This window comes from Emys orbicularis, chromosome 4 (genome assembly GCF_028017835.1).
Source record: "Emys orbicularis isolate rEmyOrb1 chromosome 4, rEmyOrb1.hap1, whole genome shotgun sequence".
Taxonomy (NCBI): domain Eukaryota; kingdom Metazoa; phylum Chordata; order Testudines; family Emydidae; genus Emys; species Emys orbicularis.
In genome coordinates this window covers 64,126,901-64,141,124 of record NC_088686.1, presented here as the reverse complement: position 1 = coordinate 64,141,124, position 14,224 = coordinate 64,126,901, and the positions used below count along the sequence as shown (strand labels likewise).

The 14,224-nt window shown below is 46.5% G+C and overlaps 1 protein-coding gene across 1 annotated transcript in view; it reads right to left on the bottom strand.

The window, feature by feature from the left end:
• Positions 1–14,224, bottom strand: part of MAPKBP1 (mitogen-activated protein kinase binding protein 1) — a 129,032-nt gene that overhangs the window by 31,099 nt on the left and 83,709 nt on the right. The window contains exons 5-14 of the mRNA XM_065402294.1: positions 11,940–12,110; positions 8,514–8,651; positions 7,460–7,642; positions 6,699–6,716; positions 6,009–6,169; positions 2,990–3,179; positions 2,154–2,300; positions 1,019–1,203; positions 812–903; positions 277–402 (exon numbers count right to left, since the gene is read on the bottom strand). Of these exons, the coding sequence (XP_065258366.1) occupies positions 277–402; positions 812–903; positions 1,019–1,203; positions 2,154–2,300; positions 2,990–3,179; positions 6,009–6,169; positions 6,699–6,716; positions 7,460–7,642; positions 8,514–8,651; positions 11,940–12,110 (1,411 nt within the window). The remainder of the gene's footprint in view (positions 1–276; positions 403–811; positions 904–1,018; positions 1,204–2,153; positions 2,301–2,989; positions 3,180–6,008; positions 6,170–6,698; positions 6,717–7,459; positions 7,643–8,513; positions 8,652–11,939; positions 12,111–14,224) is intronic.

Here is a 14,224-nt window from a genome sequence, read left to right as displayed (position 1 = left end):
GTGAGATGTAGGCATTTGAGATGGGTTTATTAGAAAAAAAATAAAAAAACATTAGAGAATGTGACTCTCCAAAGAAATATGGAGGGAAAGGATAAGGTGATTCTGACCTTTCTAGTTATGGAAGGGGAGGAAAAGGTGGCCTGATCTGTCCAAATGATTAAAAGGTTAAACATATCTACCTGAAAACTTCACAGCTGTGATGTGAGAGGAGCAGTATTCCTGCTGCTGTTGGGCTCTCACTCCTGCCAGTACAGAGGGGAGTACAGGATCTCTTACCTGCAAACTTCACAGCTGTGATGGAAGATGAATGCTCATCTAGTGTCTGCTGCAGGCTGTACTCCTTCCCAGCATCCAAGACGTGGATCAGTCTGTCCCGACTGGCTGATGCCAGGAGCTTCAACCCTACCAAAGATTTTACAAGAGGGTGAAACCTTCACTGAGAAGTAATTTGCTCCTTTGGTCATGGTTTTAAGCATCCTCTCAAGTTAGGTTACAGAAGATCATCATAGATTAGTGCAAGTAAACAGATGTGCACAAGGAAATGTCCCCGGGCTTTCCAACTGTGATAGGGGAAGTAATGATTTGTGTCTACCTGCGACCATACAACAGCAAGATGAGGAAGTCAGCTTCAAACTTAGGACCTTTTTTGCAATGCGACAAGCCTCTACTCTGCGAGCTAACAGAGGTCATCAGTAGGGGGTTGTTACACATGATGGTCAGAATGGAGTCATTTAGCAACATGTACACAAGCCAGTACATCATAAGGGGTGCACAAATAATCAATGGGAATAAAGGCTCTGCCCTATCTTACCTGTGTCAGATTTGGAGTACTCCAGGCAGAGGATCTCAGAGTCATGGGCTTCCACCTTCAGCATTTCCCTTAGGGACTGCAACTCATGGATCCTGAAATAGGACACAGATGGATTGCAGTGTGAAAGTGGAACCACAGAGTGAAAAATGAGAGACACAAACTATGCCCATCCCCATCCTAACTCTCCTCCAGAAGCCCTGGGGTTACCTGAGAGTGCCTATCCTGTCGCCCGAGGCCAGGTGCTCTCCATTGGGGCTCACACACAGTGTGCGAATCCCCACCTTCGTGTCCAAGGCCTGGATGTCAGCCTTGTCTGCGCTCCCGCCAGAATTGTAATCAGTGTCCAGCAGGGCCTGAGTGTTGTCATCCACATAGATAATTTTCATCAGGTCCTTGGAAAGAGAGAAGGGGCCAGTGAAGTATCGAAGTGAAGCAGCGGAAGGCAGACTCCTCATGAAACTGGAGCGATGGCCAATGCATTCCTTTCAGTAGCAGTAATAGGCAATGTGTCCCATCTGGGAGTGAAGCCCACAGCAGCAAGCCACTCAGTAATGAGGGGGGAGAGATAAGTGGAGGGGGGAGTCGGCACAGCAATGTCATACTATGGCCCTTCTACAGGAGTTGGACAAAGCAAGCAGCCTTGGTGCTGGGAACAAGCTGCATTTCCTGTGTCACTGATAGACACCTGAGGGCTAGACAGTACTAGAATGGGTTGTGGTGGAAATGACTTCAAGTGTTCTTTAGTGATAACATGAGATGAGCCAAGACATCAGGAATCTCTATTGCAAAATAGGCAGGAGTCTGTTACATGGAGTGCAGATTGCTCAGAAAGGGAGCTGGAGAGTTGGCTGGTGTAGCAGCTCCCTTAGGTCACATAACTGGTACAGAAGCAAATTGCTTGAACCAACCATTGTACTGCACGAGTTTCTTCTACTTTAACATCACTGTTTATACATAGTGAGGAAATGAGAGTCAAATGGTTCTGAATCGAGATGCCCAATTTCCATAGAACACCCTTTTATCAACCCTGACAATTGGAAGCATTACAGAGCTGGGACCGCAGAGAGAAACAGTTACACTGTCTTCTGAAGCATCTGGGATGAGACCCTCCGGAAGAGACCAGCGTTGGTGAAACATTGATCTGTTCTGGAATATGAAGTCCTAAGACTCTTACAAAATGCTATTATTTATCTTTGCAGTTGGTCTGCCCCTACATTTCCCCAGGTCCGAGTAACTTCCCAGACACACATCGCCCCTTATGTGACCTGTGGGTCCTAAAGAGGACACTCGTGTGTAAGAGGAAGGAGGGAACCAAAGGCCACTGCAGAGTCTGGGGTCTTACATTGCTGAGGATGTTCCGGTGCAGAGCTGTGCCATGGATGTTGGAACTCTCTGTATTCCACAGACGGATGGTGTTATCAGAAGAGCAGGTGATGAATGAACTTGGGGGCAGGCAAGACTGATTGCTGTCCTTCACTTCAGGATACACCTAGAGGCACGTAACAAACAAACCATAAGTGAGACATCATTGTGCCTGGTAGTCTAGTTACCAGAAGCAAGTTCCAAAACAAGGCCAGACCAGATTTCTACCTATTTGATAGAGGAGGCAGATGAGGACAATAGGAACTCGGCTTACCTAGAATGAATTCAGTCACAGACTGGCTGGCAAATCACAGCTTCATGTTCATTCCAAATAACCAAATGCTGAGTGGAGTTACCTGGATATAGATGGTCCCTTGAATAAGATCCTCTGCTTTTTTCTAGCCAAATGGGAGGGGAGAGAGCCAGAAACCCTCATCACTTAACAGAGTTCAAACACAGATCATAAGAGGGCAGCACTGGACTGTTGCCACATCATTTGATACTGGAACACGGCTGGAGTTATCTCAAGATTTGATCCATGAGGAGAGGTTAGAAATAAGATATACAAAAGTGCAGAGGAAAAGCCCCTGCCTGTTCCCTTTTCACATCGTCTTCCCTCCATTTCTGACCAGGCATGAGAGACTTGTGCACTTACATGGTGTAAGTAACTCCATGAAGTTTCCTACCTCCTCTTCACAAACACCCCCCTAACTACATGGGCTGGAGGCAGAGTCCCTTACTGGGAAATATAGGCAGCCCCCATCTTACACTGCCCCTCACCCCAGTACGTGGACACCATTCCTAGCCCGTCCTTACCTCAACACTCCACACGCAGGAAGAGTGGTATAAGGCAGAGTAAACCTTGCCCACTTTCTTCGGGTCCTTGACATCCCACACATACAGGCTGTGGTCATTGTAAACGCACGATAGCCACTGGTTGGTAGGGTCGAAGGTCAAGGCAATTGTATCTGGATACTTGGCATCCACCATACCAGAGAAGAGACGGCTGTGGAAAGACAGGACAACAGTCGGGTTAATTTCTGTAGCACTGGGGTGAGAGTGGGGACACAAGACTTGAAGCTAAAATCCTCCGGGAGGGAAGAGTTTGGCGCTAGCCAGAGGAAGGAGTATACAATGGTGTGGGAGTACAGTGAGTAGTTGGGGAGGTAACCACAATCTGTGAGGTGGAGAATCTGCCTGTTGTGCCAGTATAACAGCCTCTTTCCATACTAAAAAATAAAAGTCCCAAGAGGGGCCTAAACTTCCTACGGTGGAGGGGCTAGCAGGACTGAATGCAAGGCTTGATTTCCTTTACTTCACTCTCCAGCTATTCCATTCACAGCTCAATTCAGACTCTCGCTCTGCAGCATACTGAGAAGCAGACAAGACAAGAAAGCCATCAGATTTTGGACTCCTAGTCCTTCCCAGTGCAGACACCTGGGAGCAAGGAAGGGAGAGAATGGTATTGCTGGCAGCGAAAGGTCTCAGGCACAAACAGCTGGAGTTAGAGGTAGCAGTGTAGGCAGCAAGAACTCCTACTTATATTCTAGTCTCCCAGCTGCTGGAGGGAAAAATAAAAGCTGAAATTAAATGGAGTAAAATTCCTGATGGAGGAGTCCTGGTGCATCACTCTGCCGTGCAAAACAATCTGAGATTATAGCGCCAGGGAGACTTCCTGTTTCAGTGACGTTCTGAAACAACCTTCCCATAGGAGGAGCGGGGGCAACCAACCTCGCTAGTTTTAAAATGGAGATTGGTGAGTTTATGAACAGGATTATTTGACCGGGTTACTTGTGACAGCAGGAGACTGGACTTGAGGACCCAGGAGGTCCCTTCCAGTGCTATATATTCATGTTTCTATGAGACCAGGGCCATGTTGTGGGACTGAAGGAGCTGGATTACAGGGTTAGGGTGCCAGGTAACGAGGAGAGAACCTCAAATGGTTGACATCAGACAAGATGGCAGCAGTTTGGTTATTTTTACAAGCCTCTTTGCTCTGCAAAATTGGGCTGGAAGTCACATGAAAACAGGCTCACTTAGCTCTTAGCCTGAAGTTAGGAAAAATTATTTAAAAAATTGTAAACATTGCAAAACCTCAAATAAAGGTTCTACTCAGTTTCCGCTCTAAAACCCAGGTGAGGATATAATTAACCTCACCTAGCATTGATCTCATTAAGAACCAGAGCCCAGTGCGGATTTAAGGCGGGAGAGACCAGAGAGATGCCCTTTAAATGCAGTAATTGTCATGTTGTGGTTAGAGCAGCAGACAGGGAGTTAAGCGATCTGGGTTTTATTCTGAGTACGACCACAGAATTGCTATCTGGCCTTGGGCAAGTCGCTTCTCCTATCTGTGCCTCATTCTCCCCATCTGTAAAATGGAGCTCACCCATACTGCTCTCACAGAGGTGTTGTGAAGAGTGTTTGCAAAGTGTGTGGACGCTGCAGACACCTTTATAAAGGCGGGCACCTACTATCCTATCTTTACAAGTGGAAAAGGTGAGGCACAGACAGATTAAAGTGATTTAGCCAAGGCCAGGAGTCACTGGCAGAGCTAGGATTGGAGTCCAGGAGGTCTGACTAACCGCTTGATCAAACTGCCCAGCCAAAATATACCCTGCTTCTACTGCAAAGTCCTAAAATGCTCTAGTGAGCACTTGTAAGAGGAGAAGCTGAATGCTCTGGGCAGAAAGCAGCTGGTGCCCAAACACCCATTGTCCTCTGCTACAGGATGGTTGGGCAGAGGAGACAACATAGGATTCCACAGGAGTACAAGAAGAGCAGCATGGCACTGGGGGTGGGGGGGGAGGGCGGCAGCTTTCCATTGAAATGCATGTTTGAGTCAAAAACCCCACCACAAACAGACATGTGTCCCCGCTGGACCCCCCATGAAGGAGGATTAATGAGAGCCCGCAGGGGAGAACACGACCATGCCAGTCTTGATGAGAGGAGAAATGACACAATGGTGTGGGGGGAAATCCATGTAAAACAATGACCTCAAAATAAAGTGGGGCTACCCCAACACCTCAGGGGCTCCCTAGGGCACAAGCAGCAATACGCTTCTGATATCCCCAATTACAGAAACATCTCTGCTTTCAGACCAAGGGGGAGTGTATGAGCAGCGAATCACATTTCAATTAAAGGCACACACCATCACCACAGACAAAGGAACAATTCATTCCAACATCTACATGTCCAGTATGAACCCCTCCCACTGTGGGTCAGAGCGGTTCATTAGACAGCCAGTTGCCAACGTGCCTAATGTATCCGGAAAAGAAAAGTGTACGGGCTGTGGAAACATCCCTTTCCTCGGGGTAGATCCCAGTGGATGTTTGTTTCAGAGTAGTGCTGTAGGAGTGCAACAGAAGATTTGGTTGTGCTCATGCATGTGCAAGCAGGGAAGAGTGAAGGGCTCTCTCCAATTTCAGCCTCCACAGACTGAGTGATAATCATGCATAAAATAATTTACTTAGGAAGGGTCTGCTCAAAGGCCAACATCTGCACTTCAAAAAGTGATACTCCTTTTAGCCAGTTTTACAGCAGGAGGGAGATGGGGGAGCAACGGGGACAGGAGAAAACAGAACGCACAAGACAGAGGGAAGAAAGACTAGAGGGACAGGCAGGAGATTTGAGTGCCCAAGGACATCGGTGGAAAGCAAAACATCCCATGAAAGCCTATGTATCTCTTATCAATGCCGCTTTATAGTAAAGAGGAAAGTTTGCTGGAGGAAGAACCCTAGGGTGCAAGGCAAGGGCAGGATCACAAATCACACATTGTTACTGCACCTGCTCTGCCCATCCAAGCTTCTCCAGTCTCCTACCACCCTTCCTATAGTACCTGGCTTCAGTGACGCTGGCAACGTCCATTCCCAAGAAGTGCGGCTTCGGCAACGTAGTGACGAAGTGAAGGTTCAAAGGATTAAAAATCCGCACCGTGCCATCAGCGCAGCCACAGAAGATGTAGTCATGGTTCACAGAGATGCAGTTCGCCACAGTAGTCTGAGAAGGACACAAAATCAACCAAGACGAGTGGGTCTCTCTCTGAACTGCCATGTAAACGACAGAGCACGAAGCACTCAAGATCAGAAAGAAGTGAAGTGGAGTGAAATGAAGCCACACAGTTTAAGGAAAAGCCTGAAATCTGGATTTCCTTTCTGAGGAGCATCCAAGCCAAGGTCTGCTGTAGGGTCCGCTCAGTCAGAGTCAGGAAACAGCGCCGAGGGCCCGTTCCACTCGCTGGTGCAAATTCATGCAGCTCGATAGATTTCAGGGGAGCTACGTGGATCTACACCAGCTGGGGATCTGGCCCTGAACATTGATTACCTTGTACCCTTGAGGGGAGATGTTCAGCATCATGATTGGGACACTGCAACAAGCCCCATACAAGTGCATAAGCATGCTTCCTGGTACACAGGGGGCCAAGGTGGGAGAAATGGAATTGTTCTGCTCACTGCTGAGATTTGTACAAATGGCAGAAAATGATGGAGAAATGGGGTGAGGTCAAGGCAAACACTTCATTCTAACTTACTGTGAAGCTGTCTGTGTTCTGAGCAGGAGTGAAAAAGGCAGATTTTTAGAGCAGAAAGGAAAGAAGAAAAGACACGTTTCACTTGGGGAAGCATGGAAAGATTTTGCCCTGGTGTGAATACCCTGGATCCATTTTGCCTTACAGTTTGGGTTGTCTCCCTTTAATTGAATATTAAAATCTTTGCCAACAGGCCAGGCTGGTGGTCTTGCAGCAGCACAATACACTACCCCGAGAGGGAGAGCTGAACTTGAGACTCTGGCAGAGACTTTTGCTTCTAGGAGGGCAGGGGGCACTGGAGAAGCAGCTTGTGCCACCCCTGAGGGGATGGAGTGCCTCCCACACTCTGCTGCTACCCCATCCCCCCTCCTGGACAACTCAGGAGTGACATGTATGGGTTCCCAAAGGAAGCCACATCCAGCCTTCCCACAGCCACAAGGACACATCACAATGTTGAACCTTGAGGGCAGAAGCTTTTTAGGAATTAGAGGATCTCCTACATAAAATCCCTTTCCCAACTGGCCTTTAAGCAAAAGACTCCATTTCTACCCCCAGGCTCTGGTTTCCCTAGCACACACCACTGCTTTGTGCCATGCTTTAATGGAAAAGATTAAAAATCATAAAGAAGCAGAAGTCTCCAGCTCTCTTCACATGCCAGGAGCTCTCACTGCTGGCAGCAGCTTGTGACCTCAAGATGTCCCCACCCCTTCCTCCCCCCAGGTCAGTGGGCATTGATGTACATGGAGAGAAGACCTGGAACTCACCCTCAGCTCCACCCACTTGTCGAGCAGCCTCTTTTCATTGAATTCACAGAGGAGGCCGGAGGAGGTGATGCAGAAAGTGCTGTCTGCTTTTTTACCCCTTCCGCAGGCCACATCCGTGAAGAAGTTGTTTCTCAGCTCCCCCAGCAAACCGGAGCGCCCTAGCAAGGGGACTGTGGCATTCACCTACCAAAAAAAATAACCTGTTAAAGAGAACTCCACACTGGAGTAGAGAGAGTTATGAGCGATCTAAAGAGACAGGCTTTGATGGGGTCACTTGCTGCAACTCCACTGCTTGTAAAATGTAGCAGGACCATCAACAGCAGCAAATCAATGAGACAGAGCTACTTATGTGTCTGCCATTGGCTGACACAGGTCAGTTAGCCAATCACAGGAAGAACCCTGGGGGATAGTGATGCCTGGTCTTCCCTGATGATCAAAACAGATCTGACTTGCACTGACATATCAGCGTCAATGGAAGATCCATGGTGTGAAATGTGAAAGCCTATCCTTGAGTGGATGCACCTTTGCAATACAGACAGGCAAACTAGCACATGGGGATTTGGCCTCCCAACAGCAGCAATAGAAGCCACTACATGAAATTTTGAAACATGCCCCTCGATATCTCAAGTCACACACATCCAAATCAAAGAGCCCCAAGTCCCTGCAGTGTGAGGGGCCCAGAGATGGCAGCCACATATACGAAGAACCATTGCCATGAAGAAATGGACGTGCTGTTGAATAGCACCAATGCCAGGGTACAACAGAACCTGATTTGGCTGCCATGCACAGAATCCATGAACCACCTGCACTGGCATACAGGAAACCTGGGTTTGGGTGCCAGACACAATAGGCACTGGATAATGGCACAGTGGAGGTTACATCTTGAGAGCCAGTCAAAAGACTAAAGCCGCTTCACACAGGAAATCAAAGATCAATTCTGAACGGGAAGCTCCTGTTCCCCACAGGCTGTGGAACTAGTTTATGCCATTATAGAAGCCACAAAGGCCCCCGCTCACTGCTTCTTCTTTATACGTCTCCTGTCCCCAGCTCTCACCTTGGAGGTTTTGCTGTCATCCAGGTACCAGAACTTGATGTGGCGGTTGCCAGCTGTGACGAAGTAACTGCAGTCCTCTGAAAATGACACTGCTGTCACTTTGCTGGACACCTTGTTGGCCGCCACCACAATGTTTTTCTGGAAAGACAATTGTTTCAATAGCTCAGGTGTCTTGCTCAATAGTCTGTGTATAAGAAGGCTCATTTCAGCTACAGGTGTCATGTACGGTAGGCACAGATTCAAAGTCTGTCTGAACACAGGCTGGGAGGATGAACTATCTGCCAAACCTTCCACTACTTATGGCGCTCTGGCAGTTTGGACATCACACTTTTACATTCAGTCCTGCTACTACATTGTCTCAGCCACATAATGGTTCTCGGGTCACTAGTGCCTACAGCAACATGGTCATCTGCACCTTGGCTATTTCATAATCACAGGGCACTCAGAACAAAACATACTTCCCTTTCTAAACACTGAAAGCACATGCAGGCCAATACTGGCTGGAGTTTTTTTAGCCCCAGGGCAGCAAGGGGGGGCACTGCTCGGGATGGGCAGTAGGTATTTTCCACAGGGAAATACCATAAATCTCTCCACCTGGGGAGTGGAAGAGAAGTCATAGGGCAAGAGGAGAGGTGAACATGCTGCTTCTGTCCAGCCCTAGGGAAAAGAAACAGAGCAGCTACACCTGAGGTGATTCTCCCCTTCATGCACATCAAATAACCGAGGGAAGAGGGGGTGCAGGAATGGTATTTCCAGGGATTAGTGGCAGAGAGTGGATTCAAAGATCTTGCCTCTCTCCCCTCTCCCTCATGGGTTTAAATTCTTGATCTATTTCCTGCACTACTCAGTGGTCAACCAGACACTCATTCTGATCAACATTTCAATTTCTCATTCCTCCCTCAGAAAGTCATGAGCCCCATTTCCCCCTTCCTTCCTCCAAAACTAGCCCGCCCTCAGCTCAGAAGTCGTCTCATTCGGCTCAGAAGCTGTCTCATTCCAGAGGGCTTGTTGGAGGTCAGCAGCTAGGGTGACCAGATGTCCCGATTTTATAGGGACAGTCCCGATTTTGGGGACTTTTTCTTATATAGGTTCCTATTTCCCCCCACCCCCGTCCCGATTTTTCACACTTGCTGTCTGGTCACCCTATCAGCAGCAGAGCACTGTCAGAGGGGTAGGGGAGTGGAGAAGGCTAGACTCTGCCACAGCAGCAAAGCAGCATTCTTTGGCCCAGACTCCAGGGCCTCTTACACAGCTTCCCCCCAAACAGCAGATGCACCTGGAGCCCTCCCTGTCCTCACCATCAGGGTGGCTGCTGTGGCCTTTCCCCATTTGGAAACTAGGGAGCACCTCAGACAACACTCGGTTGCTGCAGCTTGACCAAACATCTAGGTCAGTCTCCCAGACTGGAAGACAGGGATATCCCAGCAGCCGTTCCTATGACCCTGTGCCTGAGGAATGATCGTCTTATGGTTAAGGCACTGCACTGGGACTTGGGAGATCAGGGATCAGTTCCTGATTCCGCCACTGATTTCCCCTGTGACTTTGGGCAAGGGTTCTGAAGATACGCTTTAGTCAAACACAAGTTAGGCTTTAGTCAAACAAGTCATTGGGCTCAATACAAAGGTAACGGTGGAAATTTAATGGCCTGTGATAGACAGGTCAGACTAGATGATCTAGTGGTCCCTTCAGGCCTTAAACTATAAATCTATGAAAAATCTCTCAGTGCGTCAGTTCCCCATCCGTAAAATGGGGATAACAATACTTCCCTTCTCCTGCCCTGTCTGTCTTGTCCATTTAGACTGTAAGCTCTTTGTTGCAGGCACTGACTCTAATGTACAGCGCCTGGCACGATGGGACCTTGCTGTCAGGGGGAAAGCTCTAGGCACTACTGTAACATAAATAATAGTAGGAGAGCAGAGACCATAAAAATCTTAATTGTCGAGGTACAGCATTAAATCCCAGCCTTACTCTACATTACATCCATCTTCAAATCATTATTTTTGTGTGCCTCATTGAGAAGAGCTTGAAGACTGAACACTGGATTTTCAATGACCACAAGGACACCAATGTTTTAATGTTAAGTTACTTGTCTACAAGATTAGAAGCAGGACAAAAACACTAGCTGATATATTTCAGAGTAGCAGCCGTGTTAGTCTGTATCCACAAAAAGAACAGGAGTACTTGTGGCACCTTAGAGACTAACAAATTTATTTGAGCATAAGCTTTTGTGGGCTACAGCCCACTTCATCGGATGCATAGACTGGAACACACAGAAAGAAGATATTTATACATACAGAGAACATGAAAAGGTGGGAGTAGCCATACCAACTGTAAGAGGCCAATCAATTGAGATGAGCTATCATCAGCAGGAGAGAGGGAAAAAAAACCTTTGAAGTGATAATCGAGATGACCCATAGAAGGTGTGAGGATATTTTAACATGGGGAAATAGATTCAATTAGTGTAATGACCCAACCATTCCCAGTCTCTGTTCAAACCTAAGTTAATTGTATCTAATTTGCATATTAATTCAAGTTCAGCAGTCTCTCTTTGGAGTCTGATATAGGAGATGATCATGAAAAGACAGAATCTGAACTGTAGAATGAGAAAGGTGATGGAATGGTTAACAATATTTCAAGAAAACATTGACCTACAGCTGCATAAAATGAGATCAACAGATATGGATATAAAAAAAATTAAGATGGCTCCCAGAGAGGACTGGTTACCTGCAGAGGTACAGGAAGCTGACTCAAACTTGTGAGAATGTGATTGTCCAGTTCTATTACTAACACGGAGGTCCCCCTAGCAGATACATGTTTATCATGGTCATCATCAAATATTTATATAATGCTGTAAATTCACACAGTGCTTTAAAGCACGGCCTTTATTCCAACATAACATTGCACCTCAAGTACTATTATGGCCATTGTCACAGTCATAATTGATCACCTCCATACAACCGCACTCACGGTACTTTTTAGGTGAGTATCTAGCCCCCCCCCCCCCCTCCTTGCCTCGGTTTATGATGTTTCCATCTCAAACACAACAAAAGCAAATTGTTCTCCAGCGTCTGTAACATGGATCCCACAACCAAAGTAAAACAGATTCCTGGTTTGTGAGAGACGCCACAATCTTAGTTTGAATCAGTTTCCAGCAGTCCTCTGGAAGAAACACAAAGAGTATGACAAAGCCTAATAGCCTTCTGACTGGCCAGGAAGATGTCACATATTGTCGAGAACAATCTTGCACTGGCTCCTTGAGGATGGACTAGATGATCCAATCTCCATCCATCTCTAACTTGTCTGATTGTATTAATGTCAAAAGGGGCAGAGAATGAAAGAGCTATAACCAGATTTATCCCCAGACCATCTTTGGCCTTGCACAACATGGCTTTTCCTACCATTAAGCTGATCTTCTTGCACACTTACCTTCCATGACCACACGTTGACAATCATGTCGTGCTGGTACCCCACTGAGACAATGTACTTGGAGCTGGGGGAGAATGCCACACAGGCCACGCCATACTTGTGTTCTTGGAGCTCAGCCACCTGGGTCCGTTCAGCCACATCCCACACCCGAACGGCTGGCATGTGCCCACTCTGAAGGGGTGATTCGGAGACAGAGAGCAGTGAACATAACTCATAAGGCTAGTTGCGATGGATTCAGATATGCAACATCCCCTCACATTTTTCCAAGCACACACAACTTGGAAGTCAATCCAGGACTAGATCACAGCTCAACCCGTAGGCATTCTATGGCCCTTTACAGCGGAAGTCAGAAGTTTAATGAATTTGCTGATTTCAGCAGACAACTGAAAGGGATAATAATAAAAAACCCAAAAAAACAAGGAAGTGGAGCACCATTTTGCACACATCTCTATTCTCTGTAATGGAAACCAGTAACACATGGTGACCTTTAGAGGTCTCAGTACAGGTCCCAATGGCCAGGTGTTCACAGCACAAAAACGGACACTGTCACACTCATTGGCAATTTCTTTGGGGAGGACCACAGGAAATTAGCAATCTTCTCATTCCAAAGGTAGTCACTCCATGTTACATTTGAGGCACATAGATAGGGCAGTATCTGGGGTGAAATGCACTCCCCTTCTTGCTGCACTTGTTCTGTGGATAAAAACAGTCTCTACGGATGTCAATGCAGCACCTTTTGCCAGCACTAAGTCTCCCTGAAAAATCATTTATTTAGTTATTTAAAAGTACCCTTTATTTTACAAGACCGGCAGAAATCCTTGCCAAGTATATGATTAACAGGGAAACCCTACTCAACAGCTTCCTCAAGATTTCACATTGAAGCCTGTCAAAAAGTAGCCTGCAAGAGAAGATCTCCATGGCAACAAGGCAAAATGGTGTCTTTTCCAGTCAGGGTAAAGCAAGTCACTTGCTCACCTGAAGGGGTGGCATGGTTGATTGAAAATCAAAACCTCAGAAACACGGAATGCAAGACATTTAATTGTCTTGCTTTGCAGCTTTATCTAGAATGTGATTGGCCTGGAAAAGCACAGCGGTCAGATTTTAATTTACTCAGCTCAGCTTTCACCCCGACTGACAGAGTTCTGTCCTCAAGGTTACAGTCAAGATGGTACAAAAGTCAATAGAGCTACTCTGCAAAGCACTTACACTAGTTAAGAAACCAACCTCTAAATCTTCAGCCCCTGGAGACTTTAACAAATTGAATACACTTTAAATAATTGAATAGATGCTACCACCAGTGAGGTCTATCAACTCCCATGGGACAAGCAATTTATTCCTATATGGAAAGCCGCCATCTCCTCAGCATTTGAGATACTCAGACCAGAGCTAATACATATGGAGGGATGAGGGTCAGCCTCCGTTAGGGTGACCAGATGTCCCGATTTTATAGGGACAGTCCCGATTTTGGGGTCTTTTTCTTATATAGGTTCCTATTACCCCCCACCCCCGTCCTGATTTTTCACACTTGCTGTCTGGTCACCCTTGCCTCCGTGCTCTCACTGAAGAAAATCCAGCCATGCACCAATTTAATGTCACTAGGCGGAACTGGTACACTCAGCCTGCAAGATTCAGACTTCACAAACTCATCACTCTTTAGTCAGCTATTACCAGTCTATACTAACTGCAGAACTTCAGGAGCAGTACTAAGGAAAGACTAAGTGCTGCCATCAGCAGGGGGCACTACATGACAAGATGAACACTCAAAAGTAACGCTTTTGAGAGGACCCACAGAATGGCTGTAGAGCTGGTCAAAAAAGGTAAATTATATGCTGCAAAACAACTCAAATGAAATGAAAATTTGCCATTTCATTCTAAATTTTCCAGTTCTAGTGTAGTTTTTCAGCAAAAAGTTTCTAATCAAAAAGTTGTGTGTTGTATCAGTGGGAAAATAACCACTAAAGTTTTTATTCTGCCGTTCCACCCCTCAATGGTGGGGGAGGAGAGGAGTGAAAGTGGTGTTTTCCCCACCAAAATAAAAATAAAAAACTTTCCAAAACAAATCTGAATTTTCATTTTGAAATTTTTAGTTGAAAAATGAAACTTCAACCAAAACAAAAATTATTTTGGTCTAAAAACAAACCCATAAGGATAATTTTCAGCCAGCTCTGCTCTGTAGATATAACCCATTGGTAAGTGTCTCTTACAGGTCCTCCTCTGTGCCTGATGCATAAAGGGAGAAGCCTGTCACAGCCTAACTAACAAGCTAACTTCACCAGCTTGGTCAA